The 26,924-nt window shown below is 47.2% G+C and overlaps 2 protein-coding genes across 2 annotated transcripts in view; both read left to right on the top strand.

The window, feature by feature from the left end:
* LOC309362402 (uncharacterized protein) overlaps positions 1–23,050 on the top strand; it is a 56,457-nt gene extending 33,407 nt beyond the window's left edge. Inside the window, exon 3 of the mRNA XM_081931746.1 lies at positions 20,090–23,050. Coding sequence (XP_081787872.1) covers positions 20,090–21,672 — 1,583 coding nt within the window. The 3' untranslated portion in view covers positions 21,673–23,050. The remainder of the gene's footprint in view (positions 1–20,089) is intronic.
* Positions 1–26,924, top strand: part of LOC309362400 (uncharacterized protein) — a gene marked incomplete at its 3' end in the record, with an annotated part of 151,637 nt that overhangs the window by 41,858 nt on the left and 82,855 nt on the right. The window lies entirely within an intron of this gene.

Genomic DNA, 26,924 nt, shown 5'->3' with positions numbered 1-26,924 from the left:
AGAAGCAAATGCACATATTTCGAGTGAAGATCGGGAGTTAAGACTGCTAATTGAAGTGACCTCTGTGAAGTAGAGCGATGGGCTGGATTCAACAATATATCAAGAAGAAGATACATCAAAGGGTCGGTATGTCAGAACGGGACTGAAAGGGGGGGGAACCTTTCTTTTTTTATGTGAGTACCTAACAACCCTCCCCCCAAGAAGAATCGTTGCAATTACTGATTACAAGCAGGATGATTAAGATCTGTGTGGAAATAAATTACTAATCAAAGACATGGCTTGTGGAATATTGGAAAGGAATGAAAGGCCTTTGTGGTGCAGTTATAAAAAGAGATTTGTTAGGGCAGGCCTGTCTACAGGATTTATGATCGAGGGGAACAGACCATGGCTTGTTATTACATCGGACTGTGAGTTTGACCTGGCAGAACCCCCTAAGAAGATTGAGGAGAGACTGACAGGCCTGCGAGAATTAATGGACAGGCTTTAAGAATGTTTTGTACGGAAGTGTGGAAATGGTGTCTGTCTGTATTGAATATGGCTCTTGGAGGAATGGAAAATCCACACAGGATATAACGTTTGTTTTCAACCCGCTTGTGGAGACTATCAGAGGTCACAAAGAAAGGAGTATATGACAACAATAAGAAGATGAAGAAAATAATAAAGAGAAGATGGAATAGAACTGAGAACTGTGAATACAATTTGGACAGAACTGTGATCATTAAAGCAGCAGCAAGAGAGATGTTTGGATCCCTTTCTGAGCTCGAAGCATGGGTACCCCCAACAAAAATTTAAAAAATTGGCTGTGTAATTAGGAATTAATGTGATTTGATTAGTTTGTTAATAAAAATTATATTGAAAGAGATCATTCTATCATTTTTGAGATTGCATCCCAGTACAGCTTTTGCCACTCTTTTGTTGACTAAGAGGGCCACTCCATTTCTTCTATGGGAATCTTGTCCACAGTAGTAGATATGATGATCATCCAAATTGAATTCGCCCATTCCCGTCCATTTTAGTTCACTGATGCCCAGGATGTCAATATTTATTCTTGCCATCTCATTTTTGACCACATCCAGCTTACCATGGTTCATGAATCTTACATTCCAGGTTCCTATGCAATATTTTTCTTTGCAGCACTGGACTTTCCTTTTACTTCCAGGCACATCCGCAACTGAGCGACCTTTCGGCTTTGGCCCAGCTGCTTCATCAGCTCTGGATCTACTTGTACTTGTCCTCTGCTCTTCCTCAGTAGCATGTTGGATGCCTTCCTACCTGAGGGGTTCATCTTCCAGCGTCATAACTTTTATACGACCATGGAGTTTTCTCGGCAGGGATACTGGCGTGGCTTGCTGGTTCCTGCTCCAGGTGGATCACGTTTAGTCAAAACTTGTTTTGCTTGTTTTAATGTTTGCTGTTGCAAAAAGAATTAAATTTTTATTGCATCCCCCGCCTCCTTAAAAAAGTCCCTTTGCAGTTGCACGTTCCTGATATTCATCATTACCTCCTTTTATTATAATACACACGCGCAACGAGCACTGGCAATTTCTGCTGAATATGTTCTGATGCCTACCGCGTTCTGTTACATTGTGTTGGTGTGCATGTTGGGAACCTGTGTTACATGCAGCCATTTGCATCATATAGCAACTCATGTTCCAGCTTTCAGCTGTATCTTTGTGATGCTCATATTAGCTGTATTTCTGCCCCAATTGGGGGGCGGCAACTTGCAAAATAATCAGTTTCATAAAGCACAGGCTACCATAACTTCTGTATTAGAAGCACACTCAAGGATTTACAGGAGTACACATTATGACATTTATTGTGGCCCTTTGGGCAACTGCCACAAGGCCACTACTGCCCATACCATGCCAGCCTTAGGAAGGGAGAAGGGACAGGCAGACGGAAGGAATTGCCAAAGGTGTTTGAAAATGGGTGGAGGCTCTTGGGAAGCAGGTGCCCAATAGGGGATTCTACAGGGTCAAAAAAATCCCTGCAGGGGCTCTGAGACTCCCTCGACTTCTTCCTTCCTCCCAGGAAGCTACAACGTGCCTTGGCTTCTTTGCTTCTCAAGACGTTGAACCTGCAAACCTGGTCAGGATGGACAGAGGAAGATGGACAGCTGACCTGCTCAAGCTGTCTCCCGCATCCCTCCCTGCAACCTCTGATCATCCCCTCCCAGGGCCCTCGGAGAAATCTGGTGAGTTCCAGGGGAGAGGAGATGGGGACATGGATGGCTGGATGGTGGAGGGAGAAAGAGGAAAAGATGGAGAGGAGACCAAAGGCAGGAAGGGCCAGGCAGGAAGAAAGAATAGGGAGGGAGGGAGGGAGGGAGGGAGGGGTGAGGCCTTTTTCAAAGCAGCTCTTTGTTTTTGGAATCCCTTTCATAAAGTAGTGGGGGCAGATTTTCTTTCTCTGTGCTTTTAAATTTCTGGTGTTATTTCCACTGCAGGATTAAGTGACGAAAATGATGTTGCACACCAATCCAGAAAAATGGGTGAAGGGGGCTATGGTAATGCTTCCCGTCATTATGTATTCTTCATATATTTAAATAGTTTATATTACTTTTATTTTTTTATTATTTTTTTAAAAATATTTTTTATTGCTTTTTTCCCAGGTCAAATACATCATCAATAACTCGACGAAAGCAGTTTTACAAAAGAGAAAAGAAATAAAAAAAGATGATAGAAAAAGAGTTCACAATTTCAAACATTTTTTCATAATCCACTGGACTTCCCCATATCCCCCGCACCCTGCATTCTTTATAATAAACAGACACCAGCAAATTAATACCTTGTTTCCTGCGTTTTTGTACTTTCTACTTTTATTTTTTTAAAGACTGGATCAGAGTGATACATTCCACCAGCAGAAAAATACAGTAGATGCATGCACCTCCCCAGTTTGGTGTGCTGTCGGGACAATGGACCTGTTATCATGATACACAGTTCATGTGGCTGGAGGCTCTGCACATAGGATTCGGCATATGAAGACCAAGTGGCACCAGCTTTCCTAATCAAGAGTCCCCTTTGTCAGACTGCAGCCCACAAAAGCTTAAGCCATAAGACATTTATGTGCCTTTCAGAGCTGCAGAAGATGAATAAACAGAAGCATAGTTAATCTATGGACTTCTATCCTACTGGAAACAGTGACTGCCAGCAAGTTGGATATCTTGAAAAAAAAGGGATTAGGCTGGTGTCTGTGCTCTGCGCTTGCGGTCCTAGGCAATAATGCTTCTTAATACTAGTTTCTGGAAAGCACAGGAGGGCAGAGGGCTCTTGGGCTGAAATCTTGCTTGCTGGCTTTTGCTTGGCCACTGTGAAAACAGGATGTTGGACTAGGTGGGCCTTCTCCCAATCCAGTAGGCTCTGTTTAGGTTCTAATATGTTGTAATATTTTTACACTTACATGTGGCATCAGAACATTTCAGTTTTACTTCTTACTCATAGGAGAGACTGCTGTTGGAGCCTGAGATCATTTCCTCACTTGAAAAAGAAAAAGACAGATGTTTCTTATAAACCAGTTCCACCGTAGATCTCTATTATAAAATGATGCTGCTCTCTTAAGTGTGAATGGAGTGATCATGGGTTTCTCTTCCCATTATCTCATCTGCATTCCTAAAAATTTGGAACATGGAGAGAACAGTGGAGAATGGAGAGCGCGTGAAAATAAGAGAAAGTGCACATGGGAATTGACGTGTGTTCAGTTCTTTTCTTGTCTTTCATAGAAGTCTAACAGGATTCTCTCTCCCCCGCCCCCACTCCCAAACAGGTGAGGAAGACGATGGTCAGAATTCTACGGAGCCATCTGTGAATTCATTGGGAAGAACAAAGAAACAGTTTAAATGCAGGGAATGTGGAATGTGCTTTAGTCACTGTGGAAGAATGAGGATACACCAACAAACTCACACAGGAGACAATCCATTTAAATGCATTGAATGTGGAAAGAGCTTCAGTTGTAGTGGAGCCCTTAGAAGACATCAACGAACTCACACTGGGGAGAAACCATATAAATGTATTGAATGTGGAAAGAGCTTCAGTCAAAATGGAGCCCTTAGAACACATCAACGAACTCACGCGGGGGAGAAACCATTTAAATGCATTGAATGTGGAAGGAGCTTCAGTCATAGTGGAGCCCTCAGAACACATCAACAAACTCACACGGGGGAGAAACCATTTCAATGCATTGAATGTGGAAAGAGCTTCAGTCGTAGTGGAGCCCTTAAAAGACATCAACGAACTCACACTGGGGAAAAACCATTTAAATGCATTGAATGTGGAAAAATCTTCAGTCATAGACCTCAGAACACATCAACTTACTCACACTGGGGAAAAACCAATTAAATGCATTGAATGTGGAAAGAGCTTCAGGCATAGTGGAGCCCTTGGAACACATCAACGAACTCACACGGGGGAGAAACCATTTCAATGCATTGAATGTGGAAAGAGCTTCAGTCGTAGTGGAGCCCTTAGAAGACATCAACGAACTCACACGGGGGAGAAACCATTTCAATGCATTGAATGTGGAAAAATCTTCAGTCGTAGTGGAGACCTCAGAACACATCAACGAACTCACACGGGGGAGAAACCATTTAAATGCATTGAATGTGGAAAAATCTTCAGTCGTAGTGGAGACCTTAGAATACATCAACGTACTCACACTGGGGAAAAACCAATTAAATGCATTGAATGTGGAAAGAGCTTCAGTTGTAGTGGAGCCCTTAGAAGACATCAGCGAACTCACACTGGGGAGAAACCATATAAATGTATTGAATGTGGAAAGAGCTTCAGTCAAAATGGAGCCCTTAGAACACATCAGCGAACTCACGCGGGGGAGAAACCATTTAAATGCATTGAATGTGGAAAGAGCTTCATTCATAGTGGAATCCTTAGAATACATCAGCGAACTCACACAGGGGAGAAACCATTTAAATGCATTGAATGTGGAAAGAGCTTCAATTGTAGTGGAGCCCTTAGAAGACATCAACGAACTCACACAGGGGAGAAACCATTTGAATGTATTAAATGTGGAAAGGGCTTCAGTGAGATTGGATCCCTCAGAAAACACCAACGAACTCACACGGGGGAGAAACCGTTTAAATGTATGGAGTGTGGAAAGGGCTTCATTCAAAATGGAGCCCTTAGAATACATCAACGAACTCACACGGGGGAGAAACCGTTTAAATGTATGGAGTGTGGAAAGGGCTTCAGTCAAAATGGAGCCCTTAGAATACATCAACGAACTCACACGGGGGAGAAACCATTTCAATGCACTAAATGTGGAAATAACTTCAGTGAAAGTGGAAAACTTAGAATACATCAACAAACTCACATGGCAGAAACAATTTAAATGTATGGAGTGTGGAAAGAGCTTCAGTTGTAGTGGAGACCTTAATATTCATGAACGAATTTACACAGGTGAAAAGCCATATAAATATATGCAGCGTTCAACTCAAGTTTCACTATTTAATTCACATCAAGAAACTCATAAAGGCAGAAATCAATTTTAAATACATGGAACCCATGTGATGTTCTGGTTTTTGTATTTAAATTTGTATACACACACACACACACACACACACACACACATATACATATATATATATATTAAAGTAATGAAGGTCACAAATACTTGATGTACAAAAGATGTTGCAAGTTGTTGCTAGATAAATGGGAGAAGTGTGAATATGGAATGCTCAAGGTTTTTGATGAATCTGTTGAGTTTTTACTCTGCCCTTCACTGCCAAAATGATGGGCTGCCCTTGTCTTGTGGATCAGCATCTGTCAGGCTTCAGGGAATTGGCTTCCTTCCCCCTTGGCCGTAGATAAGCAGAACAAAGGAAAAGGAGTCTTCTTACCAGTTAGAAACTTTAATGATCCTAGTGAGAGAACAAAAACCTGTCTTCTAGGAATGGCGGTGCTCCCAATGAAGAGGTCCACCCCCTTTCATCCCTAGTCACCCCCGTCACTTCTGCGTCTCGTAACCTCAGCTCATACACTCTGTGCTTTCTGTCCTGCCACTTTTGCAACTCTCCTTGAACTTGGGGAAAGCAGAGGGATGCTTTCCAGACACAGTGAATCTGTTAACTCTCTCTCAATGTTTCTTCTGCAAGGTGTTCCCCATCCAGTATTTCCCAGCTTCTCCCTTCTGAACTATTTTCCTCTGCAAACCACTGTTTCAAATCTATACAGTCCTCCTGCTCCTGGGAAGATTCAGAGGGAGGCTCCCACGAATGTGCCTCAGTGCAGCTCTCCTCAGCTGGGTCCCTAGTTAGGTTTTGGTTTAGGGGAGAAAGCATGGGACTGGCCCTTGGGTGGGGGCGAGGGGAGAAGGGAAGAGAAGTAGAGGGGATGCTTCTTTTTCCATGCAAGGCTAGTTCTTGTTTCTCCCAAGTACGCGCCTGTAATCAGTGAGCGTGCATTTAGCAGGAGTGCGTCCCTTTGTCTCATAGCCTAAGCTGCTTCAGGAGGCATTAGGGCGAAGCGTGTGTATCCACACATGTGCTGTGAGAGCAATGGTTAAGATTAAGTTAATTGCAACCTTAAACACACTTGGGTCCCATTAGAGAGGATCCTCATGAGGCCGGAGGAACATTGCCCGGCTGTGAGGTGTAATGTCCACCACTCGCTGCAAGGCCTTTCCCACCTGGCCTAGGGGGTGGGGTGTAGGGATGATCGTGGAGTGGGCAGTGGGATCCGGAGGGAGCACACTCCCCACCAGAAGGCAGCCACAGTCTGCCTGTATGCGTGACCTTGGGGTGCGGGGCACCCGCCCCCCAGACAAGCCACAGCTGTCTGAACATCGTTCCCTCTGTCTAACCTTTTGCGGTCTCAGTACTCTGCGGTGTCCTGTCTGTAACCTTTGTCTCTGAGACCTTTTGTCTCCTTTGTCATACACTGTGCAAGGGGAAAATGACACGGTGGAAACAGGTGCCAAAATAACTTTGTACCACCCCACAATCTCGGGACCAGAAGATGTGCAAAGGACACAGCCCAAGATGTATCTGCTTGGGTTTGCATATTTGTCTCAATAAAAGGAGGCTCCACAGGGCTGGCCGGCAGCTTGCATGTAGCTCACCTGTGTGCAGCTCACCTGCATTATCAACTCCCTGCCTCATGTCCTTCACTTCAGTGGGGCCCAGACTCACCCAGCTCTACTATGTTAAATTTGTATTCTGTAGTTGACCTCCTTTGCAATGTTTTATTTTGAAATCTTTTTAGATAATATTTTAGATTTCTGATATGTTGCTTTGAATGTATACTCTCACCCTCTCCTGAAGTTCTTACCCTGGGCCAGCAGGCGGATACTGTAGATAGTTATGCAAATGAAGTATCAAAAGTGATGTTCAGTGATTGGATAGTTTTAGAAAGTTGCAACAGTTACGATTGTTCTGGAGCTCTATATAAGCAGGCTGACTGAGCTCAGTTCAGTTCTGTTCCAGCTTACAAATAAAGAGCTGCTTTGGAAGAATCGCTGTGTCGTCTGATATGTTCGCCCACAACCTAACAGTGGCGACGAGCATGGGATCGATGGACATCAGAGCACAGCCAGATGCGGCCATCCTCTGAACTGAGCTGAATCACTGAGCGAAATCACTGAACAGAACCAATTCAGAGCTGACTGTTCTGGCTAGAGCACTGTGTTCCATCCATCGCCCTTTACGCCAGCATCGGAATCATGGCTTCACTTGTGCCTCTACCGCCGTTTCCGCCAGCCTCTGAATCATCGGACTCCTACCTCGCTCGGTTTGACTGCTACCTCCAAGCCAACGAGCTGACAGCAGTATCAAAGGAACGGAAGCGGGGCCTATTCCTCAGCCTCTGTGGGCCTGAGGTGTTCGAGACGCCCCGAGCATTGGTTGAGCCTGAAGCAGTCCAGGCAACACCATGGGACACGATTCAAGAGAAGCTCTGAAACCACTACGCACCAAAGCCGTCCAGGATTGCTGCCTGCCATGCGTTCTACCACCGGAACCAGGCAGAGGGAGAGACAATCAACAACTACACCACCGCCCTCTGACAGGCTGCAATGCATTGCGAGTTCTGAGACTTAGACGATGCCCTGATGGATCGAATCATCTGTGGGGTCCGGGACATCCATCTGCAACAGCGTCTCCTCGCCAAGCCAGACCTCACGCTACAGAAAGCCATTGAGGAGGCTGTGGCCTCGGAAGCTGCTAAACGCTCCACCCAGGAGATCTGCAAGTCCAGCAGCCCGCGTCTTGCTAGGAAGCCAGTTCCAGTGCATCACGAAGAGGCCAGCAGTGATGAGGCATCCTCCAGTGAAGATGATGACGTGCATCAGGCAAAGCGGGAACGCAGGAAGTTCCAACAGAAGTCCAAGGGCCAACCGGAATGTGCCGGCTGCGGAGGCAACCATTCCCGTGCCAAGTGTCGATTCAGAGACGCCATCTGTCAGACGTGTTCCAGAAGGGGCCACATCGCTAAGGTCTGCCGATCGGCTCCGTCTGACACCCCCCCTTTACCGACTCGCAAGTCCAAGTCTTCACTCCAATCTGCCAAGGAAAGCTATTTCGCTCTCACCAACTGCCACTGCCCATCTGGAACCACGATTGGCCAAACCGACTCGCCTACGCGACGCAAGCTGAACGTCACGGTGCTCATTAAAGGAGCTCCATGTGACATGGAGATCGACACCGGGTCTGCCCTGTCCATCGTGTCTTGGAGCACCATCAAAAGACTGGTACCCAGAGTGTCCAAAAGGCAACTCGACTCTCACTGTGTACACCTGAGAGACTACCAGGGAAACGACATTCCCGTGGTAGGCGTTGGCCAGTTCCGGATTGCCTTCAAGGACTTTTCGGGCCTGCTCTGACTGGTGGTGGTCGAAGGTCAGCGGCCAAGCCTCCTAGGGCTAGGCTGGTTTGATGCCCTTGGCCTGGAAGTCACCGGCATCAACTGCATCTCTAACGCAGAGACTGAGGGTCTGGTCAAAGACTTTGCCGAGGTTTTTGACGGCACTTTGGGGCAATATACAGGTACGCCCATCTCCTTTAGCCTTGATCTACAAGTCGCCCCCATCAAGCTAAAGCAACGCTGGGTTCCCTTTGCTCTTAAGGCTAAGGTGGAGAAACAACTGGACAAACTGATCGCCCAAGGAGTTTTGGAGCCGGTTGACCACGCCAAGTGGGAAACCCCCATCGTCACGCCTGTCAAGCCAGACGGGTTGGTGAGAATCTGCGCTGACTACAAGTGCACGATCAACAAGGCACTTCAGCAGCACAATGTTGTTCAACACCTGCTGCATTCCTTGGGTGAGGGTAAGGTCTTTGCTAAGCTGGACCTTGCCCGAGCCTATCAACAACTGCCCATCGATGATGCCACTGCTGAAGCCCAGACGATCGTCACCCACCAAAGGGCATTCCGTTGCCGCCGTTTGCAGTTCGGCATGAGTGTGGCTCCTGGCATCTTCCAAAGCCTTATGGAGCATCTCCTGCAAGGGCTTCTGGGTGTGGTACCGTATTTTGATGACGTCTTGGTGTTCGCAGACTCACACCAGCAGCTGTTCCGAGTGCCCCCGTGCCATGCTGACCGGGTTCCAAGAGGCCGGGCTCAAGGTAAAGAGGGAGAAGTGCCAGATCGCCGTTCCACAGGTGGATTTCCTGGGCTATCATATTGACGCCTCCGGCCTTCACCCGACCACATCCAAGATCCACGCTATCCAGCAGGCCCCCATCCCAAAGAACAAGATGGAGTTGCAGGCGTTCCTGGGACTGCTGAACTTTTATAACATGTTCCTGCCCCACAAAGCCACGGTGGCTGAGCCTCTTCACTGACTCCTCAGCACAAAGACACCTTGGTCCTGAGGTCATCGGGAGACAGCCGCCTTCAACGCGGTCAAGGCTCTCCCTTCATTGGACAGTGTGCTGGTACAGTACAGTGAAGCCAGGCCGCTGGTCCTTGCCTGTGACGCCTCACCTTTTGGCACTGGCACTGTCCTTAGTCACCGTTTTCCAGACAGAAGAGAAGCACTGCTCGCCTACTTTTCCAGGACGCTATCTCCAACGGAACGGAATTACAGCCAGCTCGACAAGGAGGCACTGGCACTTGTGGCTGGAGTGAAGAGGTTCCATGAATACCTCTACGGCAGGACTTTCGACCTCATCACCGACCACAAGCCACTCCTGGGCCTCCTCGCTGGTGATCGACCAACTCTACCGGTCCTCTTGCTGTGCATGCTGTGATGGACTGTTTTCCTGGCTGCCTACCACTACCGGCTCGTCCATCACCCGGGGAAATCGATGGGCCATGCCGACGCCCTCAGCCATTGCCCTCTTCCAGCATTTGTGGAAGACCCAGCTCCTGCTTCATCACTCCTCCTGATTGAGGATCTTCCGGCAGCACCTGTATCGGCTGCCACTGTGGCCTCCGCATCTGCCCAGGATCGCACCATCAGCCGTGTGCTCAACTGGGTGTGGAGAGGGTGGCCACAAGGGCCTTTTGCATTGGAGTTCCAGCTGTTCGCAACCAGACAACATGGTCTCTCGGCTCATCGCGGCTGTCTGCTGTGGGGAGACCGCGTCGTGATTCCCCAAAGACTTCGTCAACGTGTCCTGGAGGCTCTGCACGTTGGCCACCCGGGAATCGTCAAAATGAAGGCGTTGGCTTGGTGTTACGTCTGGTGGCCTAACATGGACAATGCCGTCACTGCCTGGGTTTCCGCCTGTCAAGCGTGGCAAGAATCGAGGCCTGTGCCACCGGCAGCTAAGGGACACACCTGGGGGACGCCCAAGACACCCTGGTCGAGGGTGCACATGGATCTGGCCAGCCCCTTTCACGGCCGGACTTTTATGGTAGTAGTGGACACCTATTCCAAATGGCTGGAGGTGGCCCTGATGCCCTCCACCACTACCGAGGCCGTCATCCAGGTGCTGCGAGGCCTCTTTGCGACACATGGGTGTCCTGATGTTCTTTTCTCTGACAACGGACCACAGTTCACGTCAGGCATTTTTGAGCGGTATCTTTTGGGACTGGGCATCCGCCATGCCCTAACGGCACCATTTTATCCATCCAGCAACGGGCAAGCAGAGAGAATGGTGCGCTCAGCAAAAGAGGCACTGGCGCGCCTGGACCGGGGAGACTGGCACGAGCGGGTTGCCGAATACTTGTTCGTACAACACATCTCCCCTCAATGCGGCCACAGGGCGGAGTCCTGCTGAACTGCTTATGGGCTGCCGCCTCAGGTCCCCGCTCGACCGGCTGCACCCAGACTTTGCTGTGCCCAAACCCCCAGGCTGTGCCAACGCGCCACGGTCATTTGTTCCCAGAAACCAGGTCTTTGCCCGGAACTTTGTGGGGGACATTCCTTGGGTGCCAGCAACAGTAGTGGTAGTCACTGGACCTCGCTCGAAGAGGTGGTACTCAAAGACGGACGCTTGTGGTGCCGGCACATAGACCAGCTTAGGCGCAGGGTTGGGGACTTGGACACTACTGTGGTGCCCCCAACTGCGCTCGTGGCTCTGGAACAGACACTTACAGATGGTGAGGCTCCACCTACACCTCTCTTGCAAACTGCCGGCATGAAGCCGAACCAAGCCGCTTCAGAGGGTCTGCCAGACTTACCACAGACTCAGACCACTACCGTGCCTGACATTCCACCAACTCCACTTGCGGAGGTTCCACCCACAGCAGCGGATCCAGGGGACTTGGTTTCAATGCCACCTAGGGTCGCACCACAGCCTCAGCAAGAATTGGGTGGCCCCCCGGACTTGGCTACCAGTCCCCGGTGGTCTGGCAGAGTTTCCAAGTGCCCAACTTATTTAAAGGACTATGTTGTTGGACATGTATCACTGTTGGTCTAAGTATGTGAAATGTAACCGATATGCTTTTGTGCCTAATTGAACCATTACGTGTAGTGCTGTATATAAGAAAACCATTACGATTGTAACTAATGCCTTATCTCGGTGGAGAGGGGTGTTATGTACTGAAGTTCTCACCCTGGGCCAGCAGGGGGATAAAGAGTTTTGGATTTGATATCCCGCCTTTCACTCCCCTTCAGGAGTCTCAAAGCGGCTAACATTCTCCTTTCCCTTCCTCCCCCACAACAAACACTCTGTGAGGTCACCCAGCAGCTGCATGTGGAGGAGCGGAGACGCGAACCCGGTTCCCCAGATTACGAGACTACCGCTCTTAACCACTACACCACACTGGCTACTGTAGATAGTTATGCAAATGAAGGATCGAAAGTGACGTTCAGTGATTCGATAGTTTTAGAAAGTTGCAATAGTTACGATTGTTCTGGAGCTCTATATAAGCAGGCTGACTGAGCTCCTCGGTTCACTTCTGTTCCAGCTTACAAATAAAGAGCTGCTTTGGAAGAATCACTGTGTCGTCTGATATGTTCGCCCACAACCTAACAAAAAACACCTCAGGTGACAAACACTTCAGGTTACAAACTCTACTAACCCGGAGTTAGTATCTCGGGTTGAGAACTTTATCTCAGGATGAAAAGGGAAATTGTGCGGTGGCAGCGGGAGGCCCCATTAGCAAAAGCGCACCTCAGGTTAAGAACAGTTTCAGGTTAAGAATGGACCTCCAGAACCAATTAAGTTCTTAACCCGAGGTACCACTGTATTTCACTTTTTTCAAATTGTTTTATTTATGTTTTATTGATATTTGCTTTAACCCACTTTGAAGTTATTTTAAAAAAATATAAAGGGTATAGAAATTAAACAAACAAAAAATAAATAAATGTATAGAGCAGGGATATCCAACATGGGGTTGCTCACATGTTGGGCAACAGCTCTTATAAGCCTCAGCCCGTACGGCCAAGTTTGATGGGAGTTGTAGTTCAAAAGCTCAGGGGTGGAAAATCTCATGTTTCTTACAACTTTTCATTATGAATAATTATAGGCAAAACTTTTGATAATTCAGAGCTCATTCTTAGCTTCCAGGAGCAGCTGGTCACTTCTGCTTTATAAACAAACCCAAATATATTGACACACTTTACATTAAAATTAAATTTCAGAAGAGAGACAAACAAACTTTTTTTTAAAGCCATTTTTTAACTTTACAAACCATTATCTTCTCAATCCAAGATTTGCTTTTCATATGTATAAAAATACTTGGTTAGCAAGGGGGTACAGAAATAATAATAAAAAAGCGACAATAAAAGCATTATCAGCATTTAAAAAGAAATGCTAGTGGATGTTCTTCTGCAAGCCCTTCCCCATCCAGTATCTCCCAGTTTCTTCATTCTGAACTATGTTCCTCTGCAAACCACTGGTCCAAATCTATACAGTCCTCCTGCTCCTGGGAAGATTCAGGGGGAGGCTCCCACGAATGCGCCTCAGTGCAGCTCTCCTCAGCTGGGTCCCTGGTTAGGTTTTGGTTTAGGGGAGAAAGCATGGGCCTGGCCTGTGGGTGGGTGCGAGCAGAAAAGAAGTACAGTGGTGCCTCGCAAGACGAAATTAATTCGTTCTGCAAGTCTCTTCGTCTTGCGAGTTTTTCGTCTTGCGATGCACGGTTTCCCATAGGAATTCATTGAAAATCAATTAATGCGTTCCTAGGGAAACCGCCTGCCTTCAGACCAGGTCCGGGGACAGTCTGTCCCCCGACCTCTTCTGAAGGCTGGGGGGGGGCGAAAGTCTTTGCTCCCCCCGCCTGCATTCAAAAGCCTCTCCCGGGAAGGCAGGCAGGGGGGAGCAAAGACTTTTGCCCCCCGCTGGCCTTATTATTATTATTATTATTATTATTATTATTATACCCCACTCTGGGCGGCTTCCAACAAAAAATTAAAAATACATAAAATCATCAATCTTTAAAAACTTCCCTAAACAGGCTGCCTTCAGATGTCTTCTATATGTCAGATAGTTGTTTATTTCCTTGACATCTGACGGGAGGGTGTTCCACAAGGGCAGGCGCCACCACCGAGAAGGCCCTCTGCCTGGTTCCCTGTAACCTCGCTTCTCGCCAGAAGGCCCTTGGCGCTGTACCTCAGTGTCCAGGCTGAACAATGGGGTTGGAGATGCTCCTTCAGGTATACTGGGCCAAGGCCATTTAGGGCTTTTAAGATCAGCTCCAACATTTTGAATTGTGCTCAGAAACATACTGGGAGCCAATGTGGGTCTTTCAAGACCAGTGTTCTGTGATCTCGGTGGCTGCTCCCAGTCACCAGTCTTTTTTGCAGCATCATTGTATACTGATGCCCTTTGTGCCAGATTTGATTCTAATGCATCCATCGTAGGTATAAATGCTTTGATTCTGAACTTGTTTCCTGGCTCAAGGTTCTCTAAAGCTTCATCTTCATCCTCACCTATATGCCTCCTCATAGATCAGCAGTTCTCAACCTGTGGGTCCTCAGATGTTGTTGGACTACAACTCCCGTCATCCCTGAGCTCTGGCATTGCTAGGTAGGGGTGATGGCAGTTGTAGTTCAACAACATCTGGGGACCCACAGGTTGAGAAAGGCTGTTCTTGATCTTCTTCTGCTTTTCTTGTAATCAACATCAGGCAATTTGTCCTTTGCCTGTTCTTTAAAATGATCAAAAAAGATCTTTGGAACCAATTTCCTCCATTTTATTCAAAATGTTTGTGGCTTGATTACTTGTTTCAGCCTTCTCTGTGGTATCAATATGCAGCCAATGCAATGCAGAAATTATTCCATCGTAACTGTCAAGTACTGCACTTGTGGCCCTTGAATAAATTTCCCATCTAAAAGGTAAAGGTAAAGGTACCCCTGCCCATACGGGCCAGTCTTGACAGACTCTAGGGTTGTGCGCCCATCTCACTCTATAGGCCGGGGGCCAGCGCTGTCCGCAGACACTTCCAGGTCACGTGGCCAGCGTGACAAAGCTGCATCTGGCGAGCCAGCACAGCACACGGAACGCCGTTTACCTTCCCGCTAGTAAGCGGTCCCTATTTATCTACTTGCACCCGGGGGTGCTTTCGAACTGCTAGGTTGGCAGGCGCTGGGACCGAGCGACAGGAGCGCACCCCGCCGCGGGGATTCGAACCGCCGACCTTTCGATCGGCAAGTCCTAGGCGCTGAGGCTTTAACCCACAGCGCCACCCGCGTCCCTAATTTCCCATCTAGTCTTTGGCAAAAACTTTGGAACTTTAAAAAAAAAAAATATTTGTATTCAGATTTTATAACAAGTTTTAGCATAACCAAAAATTTAATTTTTTCTGTGTATAAGACTGTGTATAGGTGTTCCCCTCCCCCCAAAAAAATAGATTTAAAATTGGGGCTCGTCTTATACACGGGTAGTGCTGAGGGGTGTTTTCTTAATTTGGAGTCCCTCCATGGGACGTCTTATAGACAGAAAAATACGGTGCATTTTACATTCCAATTAACACCCCCCCATGACTTCACCCAACTTCCCTGTCAGGGAACTGACATCAGAGCGAGAAGCGGAGGCAGGGCTCCCGAGCGATGCCGGAGAGGGGACCAGCATGGGGGAAGGAATTCGAGGTAACACCAATAGAGAAGAGAGTGAGATGGAGGAATTGGAGACAGGGCTCCAAGACCCTACACCCGAAACTAGTGGAGAGAGCGCTGGCACGCCCCAGCCATCCCCTTACTTGCGCAGACGCGTTCCGCGCAGGGAACATAGGAGGAGACTCGGGGTCAAACAGCTTTTATGCTGGAAGAGGTTCAAGAAATGCCCACTGACGGATTCTGCAAGTGACTAACAGGTCACGGAGGGCGAGCTCTGACCCTAAGCATGGTTGGACAACAACAACAACAACAACAACAACAACAACAATAATAATAATAATAATAAATTTTATTTATATCCCGCCCTCCCCAGCCGAAGCCGGGCTCAGGGCGGCTAACAACACTAAAACAGTGCAACATTATAAAAACATTATAAAAATTAATTAAAATACAAATTGATGGCAACCATAAACTAAAGTTTTGTAAAGATTGTCAAAGGAGGGAGTCAGGCTGCGCCCTGACCAAAGGCCTGGTGGAACAGCTCTGTCTTACAGGCCCTGCGAAAAGATGTCAAGTCCTGCAAGGCCCTTGTCTCTTGCAACAGAGCGTTCCACCAGGTTGGAGCCGTAGCCGAAAAAGCTCTGGCTCTAGTTGAGGCCAGCCTAACCTCTCTGTGGCCTGGGACCTTCAAGATGTTTTTATTTGAAGACCGTAAGTTCCTCTGTGGGGCATACCAGGAGAGGCGGTCCCGTAGGTACGAGGGTCCTAGGCCGTATAGGGCTTTGAAGGTTAAAACCAGCACCTTAAACCTGATCCTGTACTCCACCGGGAGCCAGTGCAGCTGGTATAGCACCGGATGAATGTGATCTCGCAGCGAAGACCCCGTAAGGAGTCTCGCTGCGGCATTCTGCACCCGCTGGAGTTTCTGGGTCAGTCTCAAGGGCAGCCCCACGTAGAGTGAGTTACAATAATCCAGTCTGGAGGTGACCGTCGCGTGGATCACAGTGGCTAGGTCAGGGCGAGAGAGGTAAGGAGCCAACTGCTTAGCTTGGCGGAGATGAAAAAATGCCGCCTTTGTTATAGCTGCAATCTGCGCCTCCATGGAGAAGGAGGTATCAAAGATTACACCCAAACTCTTAACGGACGGTGCTTGCACCCCTGCAAGAGATGGGAGTTGCCCCCTCAATCTCATATCGTCCTGTCCCAGCCAGAGGACCTCTGTCTTCGAAGGATTTAACTTCAACCGGCTCCCACGTAACCATCCAGCCACAGCTTCCAAGCATCTGGTCAGTGTGTCTGGGGCCGAGTTAGGATGGCCATGCATCAACAGATAGAGTTGGGTGTCATCAGCATACTGATGGCAGCCCAGCCCAAAACTCTGGGCAAGGGGGCGCATAAAGATGTTAAAAAGCATTGGGGAGAGTATCGCACCCTGGGGCACTCCACACACCAAGGAGTGGCAGGATGACAATTCCCCCCAAGCGCCACCCTCTGTCCCTGACCAGAGAGAAACGAGCGCAGCCATTGAAGGACTGTGCCCTGGATCCCCAAGTCGGCAAGGCGGTAGTCCAGGAGTTCGTGATCGACCATGTCGAAAGCTGCTGACAGATCTAGAAAAATCAGCAGCCCCGACCCGCCTCAATCCAGCTGCCTGCGGAGATCATCTGTTAAGGCGACCAGAGCTGTCTCGGTCCCATGACCAGCGCGGAAGCCGGACTGGAATGGATCCAGAGCCGATGTTTCATCCAGAAACCTACCAAGCTGTTCCGCAACCACTCTCTCAATCACCTTGCCCAGGAATGAAAGATTCGAAACCGGGCGGTAATTGGATAGATCTAAGGGATCTAATGATGTTTAAAGAAAAGCGGGCGCACCACTGCCTCCTTCAGTTCCCCTGGGAATGTCCCGGTGCCAAGGGACAAATTGATGATATCCCCCAGGGGGGCCCGCACCTCGTCTGGACACGCTCTAATCAGCCAGAACGGGCATGGGTCGAGAGGACAAGTGGTGGGCTTTCCAGCTCGGAGGAGTCTGTCCACATCGGCTGGGGATATCCGGTCAAAGTGGTCCAATACTGGATGCGAGGACAGTCGAGGGGCCTCCAGTTCCTTTATTGTATCCAAATTGGCGGGGAGGTCATGGCGGAGCAACAGGACCTTCTCCGCAAAAAAGCTCGCAAATGCCTCACAGCTGTGTGTAAAATTGTTATTTAAATTTGGCTGTCCTTCGAGGGACGTTAAAGACTGAGTTATACTAAATAATTGCGCCAGGCGAGAGCTGGCGGATGCAATGGAGGCCGAGAAGTAGGACTTCTTAGCGGCCTTCACTGCCATCTCGTAGGTTTTCATAAAAACCCTATAAGATGTTCTTGAAGCTCCGTCACGGGCACCCCGCCATACTCGCTCTAGCCGTCTGAGGTCCCGCTTCATTTTCCGGAGCTCCTCGGTAAACCAGGGAGCCCGGTTTCTGCGGGGTCGCAGAGGGCGCTTAGGTGCGATCTCATTGATGGCTGCCAGGAGCTGGGTATTCCAGCCCTCAACAAGCTCAGTCAATGAGTCGCCAGGGGGAGAAAGGTCCCGCAAGGCTTGACGGAATCTATCAGGGTCCATCAGCCTCTGCGGGCGAGCCCAAATTGGCTCGCCACCTAAGCAGGGTGGGGGTGGAACGTCAATCCTGGCTTTCAGAGCGTAGTGATCAGACCATGGCACCTTCATCGAAGGAAACATGATCACATCTATACCGACGCCAAAGATCAAATCCAGCGTGTGGCCTGCTTGATGTGTGGGGCCCGAAACAAACTGGGAGAGCCCTAGTGTCGCCATGGAAGACACCAGGTCCAGAGCCTGTGAGGAGGGAGTGGCATCAGCATGGATGTTGAAGCCCCCCAATACCAATAGGTTAGGGAACTCCAAGGCCCAGCCGGCCACCGCCTCCAGCAGGCCTGACAGGGTGGCTGCTGGTGCGCTAGGTGGCCGGTACACCAGCCAGACAGCCAAGCTCACCTCGGAGCCCCACACTAGGCCAACATTTTCAATGCCGGGGATCGATGGCGATGGTAGAGCCCTGAAAGAACAATCTTCCCGGATTAATAATGCCACCCCTCCCCCCCGGCCCACAGTCCGCGACTGGTGGAGGACGGAGAAACCCGGGGGCACCATCTCTCGTAAGGTAATAGTATCCCCTTCGCGCACCCAGGTCTCCGTCACACAAGCCAGGTCAACCCCCTGCGAGATGAAGAAATCTCGCAGGGTGGCGGTTTTGTTGCCTATAGACCTGGCATTGCACAACACCAGTGACGGAGGTGAGTAATCCTTGCTCACCCTACCCTCGTCTCTCGGGATGGGGCGCAGATTGGAAGGGGTACGAGCATATCCGTATCTCGATCTCGTTCGCCTATGACATCTGCCCCCACCGCCGTACCTCCCTCACCCCAGCAAGCAAGCTAACTACATCTCAGGCCATTTACGCACATCTCAGGCCATTTACGCACAAGTAACCCCTCACAACCATTACATTCCCTTTCTGGGTTATTGTTGTTAAATCGTTTAGTCGTGTCCGACTCTTTGTGACCCATGGACCAGAGCACGCCAGGCACTCCTATATTCCACTGCCTCCCGCAGTTTGGTCAAACTCATGTTCCTAGCTCTGAGAGCACTGTCCAACCATCTCGTCCTCTGCATATAAATTAAATAAGCAGGGAGCCAATATACAGCCTTGTTGTACTCCTTTCCCAATTTTGAGCCAATCAGTAGTTCCATATCCATTTCTAACTGTTGATTTTTGTCCCACATAGAGATTTCTCAGGAGACAGATGAGGTGGTCAGGCACTCCCATTTCTTTAAGAACTTCGAGACCTTGGTACAACCTTGATACAAATTTCAAAATATGTACACAAAACCAACAAAAAGACTCACAGGTTTATAGTGGCACCAGCTTTCCTAGTCAAGAGCCCACTTTGTCAGACTGCAGCCCACAAAAGCTTAGACCATAATATATTTATGAGCCTTTAAGGACTGCAAAAGATGAATAAACAGAAGCATAGTTTATCTATGGACTTCTATCCTACTGGAAACAGTGACGGCCAGCAACTTGGATATCTTGGGGGGAAATGATTAGGCTGGTGTCTGTGCTCTGCCCTTGTGGTCCTACTCAATAATGCTTCTTAATACTAGTTTCTGAAAAGCACAGGACTCTTGGGCTGAAATCTTGCTTGCTGGTTTCCCCCAGACATCTGCTTGGCCACTGTGAGAACAGGATGTTGGACTAGGTGGGCCATTTCCCAATCCAGCAGGCTCTGTTTAGGTTCTAATATGTTGCAATATTTTTACACTTACATGTGGCATCAGAACATTTCAGTTTTACTTCTTACTCATAGGAGAGACTGCTATTGGAGCCTGAGATCCTTTCCTCACTTGAAAAGGAAAAAGACAGATGTGTCTTAAAAGCCAGTTCCACTGTAGATCTCTACTATAAAATGATGCTGCTCTCTTAAGTGTGAATGGAGTGTTCATGGGTTTCTCTTGCCATTATCTCACCCTCATTCCTAAAAATTTGGAACATGGAGATGACAGTTGAGAATGGAGAAGGAGTGAAAATAAGAGAAGGTGCACATGGGAATTGATGTATGTTCAGTTCCTTTCTTGTCTTTCATAGAAGTCTAACAGGATTCTCTCCCTCCCCCCCCCCAACTCCCAAACAGGTCAGGAAGACGATGGTCAAGATTCTACGGAACCATCTGTGAATTCATTGGGAAGAACAAAGGAACAGTTTAAATGCAGGGAATGTGGAATGTGCTTTAGTCACTGTAGAAAAATGAGGATACACCAACAAACTCACACAGGGGAGAAACCATTTGAATGTATGGAGTGTGGATGGAGCTTCAGTCACACTGGAGCCCTCAGAACACATCAGCGAACTCACACTGGGGAGAAACCGTTTAAATGTATTGAATGTGGAAAGAGCTTCAGTCTGAACGGAACACTTAGAATACACCAACGAACTCACACTGGGGAGAAACCATTTAAATGTGTTAAATGTGGAAAGAGCTTCAGTCAGAATGGAGCACTTAGGAGACATCAACAAATTCACATGGAGGAGAAACCATTTAAATGTATGGAGTGCAGAGAGGGGTTCAGTCACAGTGGAGCACTTACGATGCATCAACGAACTCACACTGGGGAGAAACTGTTTAAATGTATTGAATGTGGAAAGAGCTTCAGTCTGAACGGAACACTTAGAAAACACCAACGAACTCACACTGGGGAGAAACCATATAAATGTATTGAATGTGAAAAGAGCTTCAGTCAGAATGGAGCACTTAGGAGACACCAACGAACTAACATGGGGGAGGAACTATTTAAATGCATTGAATGTGGAATGAGCTTCAGTCGTATTGCAGAACTTAGAATACATCAACGAACTCACAAGGGGGAGAAACCATTTAAATGTATTGAATGTGGAAAGAGCTTCAGTTATAGTGCAGAAATTAGAATACATCAACGAACTCATACGGCAGAGAAACCATTTAAATGTTTTGAATGTGGAATGAGCTTCAGTCAAAGTGGAAACCTTAGAAGACATCAACGAACTCACACGGGGGAGAAACCATTTAAATGCATTGAATGTGGAAAGAGCTGCAGTCGTGGTGAAGACCTTAGAATACATCAACGAATTCATACGGCAGAGAAACCCTTTAAATGTATTGAATGCGGAAAGAGTTTCAGTCGTAGTTGCCATCTTAGAACACATCACCAAACTCACACGGGGGAGAAACCATTCAAATGCATTGAATGTGGAAAGAGCTTCAGTAGTAGTGGATACCTTAGAATACATCAACGAACTCACACGGGGGAGAAACCATTTGAATGCATGGAGTGCGGAAAGAGCTTCAGTAGTAGTGGATACCTTAGAATACATCAACGAACTCACATGCGGGAGAAACCATTTAAATGCATTGAATGTGGAAAGGGCTTCAGTAGTAGTGGATACCTTAGAATACATCAACGAACTCACACGGGGGAGAAACCATTTGAATGCATGGAGTGTGGAAAGAGCTTCAGTAGTAGTGGATACCTTAGAATACATCAACGAACTCACATGCGGGAGAAACCATTTAAATGCATTGAATGTGGAAAGAGCTTCAGTAGTAGTGGATACCTTAGAATACATCAACAAACACATACAGGGCAGAAACCATTTAAATGTATGGAGTGTGGAAAGAGCTTCAGACAGTGTGGAGACCTTAATATTCACGAGCGAATTCACACAGGTGAAAAGCCATAAATGTATGCCGTGTTCCACTCAAGGTTCACTCTTTACTTCACATCAAGAAACTCATAAAGGCTGAAATCAATTTTAAATGCATGGAATCTGTGTGATGTTCTGGTGTTGGTATTTAAATTTGTATACACATATATATGTATTAAAGTATTGAAGGTCACATATACTGAATGTAGAAAAGAAGTTGCAAGTTGTTGCTAGATAAACGGGGAGAGTGTGAATCTGGAATGCTCAAGGTGTGTGATGAATCTGTTGAGTTTTGACCTCCGCCCTTCAATGCCAAAATGATGGGCTGCCCTTGTCTTGTGGATCAGCATCTGTCGGCTTCAGGGAAATGGGATACCTCAGATGTTGGGAAACAACGCCCATAAGCCTCAGCCCATATGGCCAAGAATGATTGGAGTTGTAGTTCAAAAGCTCAAGGGTAGAAAATCTCACGTGTCTTACAACTTTTCATTATGAATAATTATAGGTAAAACTTTTGTTGACACAGAGCTCATTTTTAGCTTCCAGGAGCAGCTGGTCGCTTCTGCTTTATAAACAAACCCAGATATATTGACACACTTTACATTAAAACCAAATTAAGGCAAAGATCAACCATTTCTTCTGCAAGCTGTTCCCCATCCAGTATTTCCCAGCTTCTGCCTTCTGAACTATGTTCCTCTGCAAACCACTGGTCCAAATCTATACAGTCCTCCTGCTCCTGGGAAGATTCAGAGGGAGGCTCCCACAAATGCGCCTCAGTGCAGCTCTCCTCAGCTGGGTCCCTGGTTAGGTTTTGGTTTAGGGGAGCTAGCATGGGCCTGGACCTTGGGTGGGGGCAAGGGGAGAAGGGAAGAGAAGTAGAGGGGATGCTTCTTTTTCTGCACAAGGCTAGTTCTTGTTTCTCCCAAGTATGCACCTGTAATCAGCGAGTGTGCATTTAGCAGGAGTGTATCCCTTTGTCTTGGAGTGCAAGATGATTCAGAAGGCCTTAGAGCAAAGCGCGTGTATCACATATGTTAAGTTGATTGCAGCCTTTTTTTTAATTAATATTCTTTATTGATTAAAAAATTTGCATTATACAAACATTATGTACAATCTCTTAACAGGTAGAAAAATAATAATAATAGAAAATAGAATATTTATAAAGAAAGAAAGAAATAATTAACAAAGATAAGAAACCAAGAAATAATAGGAAGAAAAAAAGACAAAGTTATTTACATAGTAAAACTACTCAACAACACAATCCTTCCCATCCTTCTCATTATACTGTTTACATTATATAATACCATTTCTTTCTGCTTTGTATATATTCTTTTGATCTTTTTCTTTACAAATATCATTCAATTTCTGCTCATATGGAGTTATTTGTGCAATAAAGTTTTACATAATTCTCAAATATTATCTATTCTCTAGTTGTTTTTTGTTTCAATATTCCTCTAACTGATCTTGTCAGTTTTGCTAATTGTAGTTATGAGGATCTGCCGATCTGTAATCTCTGGGAGCGTTTCATTTTTCCAGCTCCTTGCTATAAAGATTCTAGCTGCTGTTATACCATACATAAACAATGATCTTATAACTTTTTAAATTTCTGATGGTAATATACCAAGTAGGAAAATCTTTGGTGTTTTGTTTTTTTAAAAGTAATTCTAAATAGTTTCTTAAACTCGTTATAAATACAGTGGTACCTCGCAAGACGAAAAACGCGCAAGACGAAAGAGTTTTCCGTTTTTTGAGTCGTTCCGCAAGACGAATTTCCCTATGGGCTTGCTTCGCAAGACGAAACGTCTTGCGAGTTTGTTTCCTTCTTCTTAAAGCCGCTAAGCCGTTAATAGCCGCTTAGCCGCTTAGCCGCTAATAGCCGTGCTTCGCAAGACGAAAAAACCGCAAGACGAAGAGACTCGCGGAACGGATTAATTTCGTCTTGCGAGGCACCACTGTATCATTCCAGTATTTGCCAATGGCTACACCGGTCCACCACATATGATAGTATGACCCCTCCTCTTTTTTACGTCAGGTTGATATTTTCCCTTTATACATTTTAGCAAGCTTTTTTGGGGTAAGATGCTATCTACATACCACTCCCTGCAAGGCCTTTCCCACCTGGCCTACGGGGCGGGGCCCAGACTCACCCAGCCCTACTATGTGAAATATGTATTCTGTAGTTGACCTTTGTAATGTGTTTTGAAATCTTTAAGATAATAGTTTAGTTTTCTGTTACGTTGCTTTGACCGTATACTCTATATTTCACATTTTTCACATTGTTTTATTTACCGTATTTTTCGCTCTATAACACACACCCGACCATAACACGCACATAGTTTTTAGAGGAGGAAAACAAGGGAAAAAAATATTCTAAACGGAACAGTGGATGTATGATTTTTGTGGTTCATGCTGTGGCCACAGACATGTGATCTGATGGTGAGTTTGGGGTAGCCCAATGCAAACATCCTGAGGATCCATGTGGATCTGTGCTTTGTAACCACGTTTTAAGTGGGGAGGGAAGGAAAGCAGTCAAGGGACAAGGAGCACGCGTGGAGTGTGTGAAGAAGGATGCTGCTAATAATGCAGAAGAGGGGTATAAGGGGAGAAGGCTCCTCTCCTCTCCTGCTTTTCTCCTTTAAAGCAAGCAGGCTCTGCTTCTCTCCCTCCTCCCTGGCTCATCCCCCCGGCTTAGCGAGCTGAAAATCTTTCCTGCTATTTAGCGAGCTGAGTGCGGAGGAGAGAGAGACAGAGAGCTTGCTTTAAAGGAGCCAACCGGACACTCGTGTAAGCGGCTCCTCTCCACTCCCGCTTTGCTCCTTTAAAGAAGCAGGATCTCTGTCCCTCTCTCCTCCCCACTCAGCGGCTATTCTCCCGTTTTGCTGTTTCAAAGTGAGCCACGGAGGAGGGAAGCATTCGCTCCGTTACACACACAGACATTTCCCCTTACTTTCTAGGAGGAAAAAAATGTGTGTCATGGAGCGAAAACTATGGTATGTTTTATTGATTTAGTATGCTGTAAATAGCTTTGAGGTTTTTCTTAAAATTATAAAGTGGTATAGAAATTAAATTTAAAAAGTATAGAGCAGGGATATCCAACATGGGGTTGCTCAGATGTTGGGCAACAACTCCCATAAGCCTCAGCCCATATGGTCAAGATTGATGAGAGGTGTAGTTCAAAAGTTCAAGGGTGTAAAATCTCACCCGTATACAATCCCGTATAAAGGTAAAGGTAAAGGTACCCCTGCCCATACGGGCCAGTCTTGACAGACTCTGGGGTTGTGCGCCCATCTCACTTAAGAGGCCAGGGGCCAGCGCTGTCCGGAGACACTTCCGGGTCACATGGCCAGTGTGACATCGCTGCTCTGGCGAGCCAGAGCTGCACACGGAAACGCCGTTTACCTTCCCGCTGGTAAGCGGTCCCTATTTATCTACTTGCACCCGGAGGTGCTTTCGAACTGCTAGGTTGGCAGGCGCTGGGACCGAGCAGCGGGAGCGCACCCCGCAGCAGGGATTCGAACCGCCAACCTTTCGATCAGCAAGTCCTAGGCGCTGAGGCTTTAACCCACAGCGCCACCTGTGTCCCACAATCCCGTATAGAAATAGCCAATTCAATTTCCTAGCTGCCAGCCTTTATGTGGCCAAAATGGAACCCTTCTTCCAAGGAAGAGAGGGAGGTACCAGTAACCTTGAGGCAGCTCCATTGGTTTCGTATGTCCAATAAATTTTTAGGTGGGGGGGAAAGATAGCCAAAGCCACGCAAGGAGAACTGGACATGGTCAGTGGATACCGAAAACTGGCTGTGGGGGTGGGGCAGTGGTTGACAGCAGGAATGGAAAACTGGAGACGGATGGAAAGCACTGGAGTGTGCTGGAAAAGGGAAATGTTTTGGATCAGAAGCACTCAGTGCCTCAGCATTTTCTTCCAGGTTTTTACTGGACAGGCTGCTCTGGTGCACTGGAGATAGAGTACCTTGCCTTCAACTTCTTCTCAATGGCAGCATTCACCTCCCATCATCCACAGCCATAGATGACGATTGCTGAGCCCGATGGGGGTTGTAATTCAGCAACATCTGGAGGGCCAGAGGTTCCCACACTTACTTGCAGGCTCCGTCCTAAGACCGAGTTCATCAGAGTTGGGTCCTTGTTGGCTAAGAGCGCTGGGGATGATGGGAGTTGTAGTCCAACAACATCTAGGCCCGCAGGACTCTGCCTCATGTTGGAGTTTTGGCAGGGGGAGGTGTGTTGCCAGGATACTTTTTTCATCCTGCTTGCATTCTTTGTGTATAAAGAATGTAAATCATTTTAACTGATTTTAATAGCGTTCTGATACTGCTTTTAACTGCCGAGGGTGGGGCCTTATAGTGAAGGGTGGCAACAAAATAATAATCTGAATACAGTGCTCTGCATTGGGATGCAAAAGAGGCAAGCTAGGATGAGTTTCGTTTGCCTAACTGGGCTCCCAAAATTGTTTCCTATGGTAATGACACATGGCATGAGCCTCACAGAAGTGAGTGAAAACCAAAATGAAAGCTATTCAATTAGTTAACCTTGACCATAGCAGAAATGCATTTTCCCACCTTCCCTTGAAACAGCCTTGCCCTACAATGCTGTGTCAGAAGCTGTCCATGGCAACGATCCCAGATCTCAGAAGGCAGGCAGTTGGGACGAGTGCTGTGTTGCCCTGTGAGGAACACAAAACGGCACTGGAGGCTGCCATTGTGGGCTCCATTGTGTTCACTGTCACCTCCTGATTGCTTGCCTTCTCCACATCCACGCCACATTTAAATCACTCTAGTACCACTTCAGTCAGTCATGGCTTCCCTCAAAGCATTCTGGGAGCTGTAGTGAGTCTGGCTGGCTGCTGCTGTTGCTGCTGCATGTCCCTGTTCACTGTTTCTGTGAGGAGAATACAGGACACTGCAAAAGACACAGGGTGCCATAAGCTAGACAGAGAGTGATCCCTCTCTATACATGTAAATAGAGAGACTTCTGTTCAGGAGATTTCTGTATAAAGAACTCTTTATATAGGGGAAATGGGGACTAAGTGAGGTTGGAGTGGAACCATGTTTGCATGAATATGACAATGTAAAATATGTTCTCCATTTAAATTTCTATTAACATAATTCGTTCAGTTACCCAGAAGAGACATTAGGCTTTTTTTTTTTTGCTGTAAGCTACTTCATACATTGTAAGAAGTGGGTCAGGAAACCCTTGATCCCGCTCCTTAAAATACTGAATGGACTCCTAAATAAATATGCATAGGCCCAGACTGCACTGCAGCCCACATCT

The sequence above is a fragment of the Podarcis melisellensis genome (genome assembly GCF_964234715.1).
Source record: "Podarcis melisellensis genome assembly, contig: HAP1_SCAFFOLD_154, whole genome shotgun sequence".
Taxonomy (NCBI): Eukaryota; Metazoa; Chordata; class Lepidosauria; order Squamata; family Lacertidae; genus Podarcis; species Podarcis melisellensis.
The sequence above is the reverse complement of the archived record's forward strand: the minus strand, read 5'-3'. Positions and strand labels throughout refer to the sequence as shown.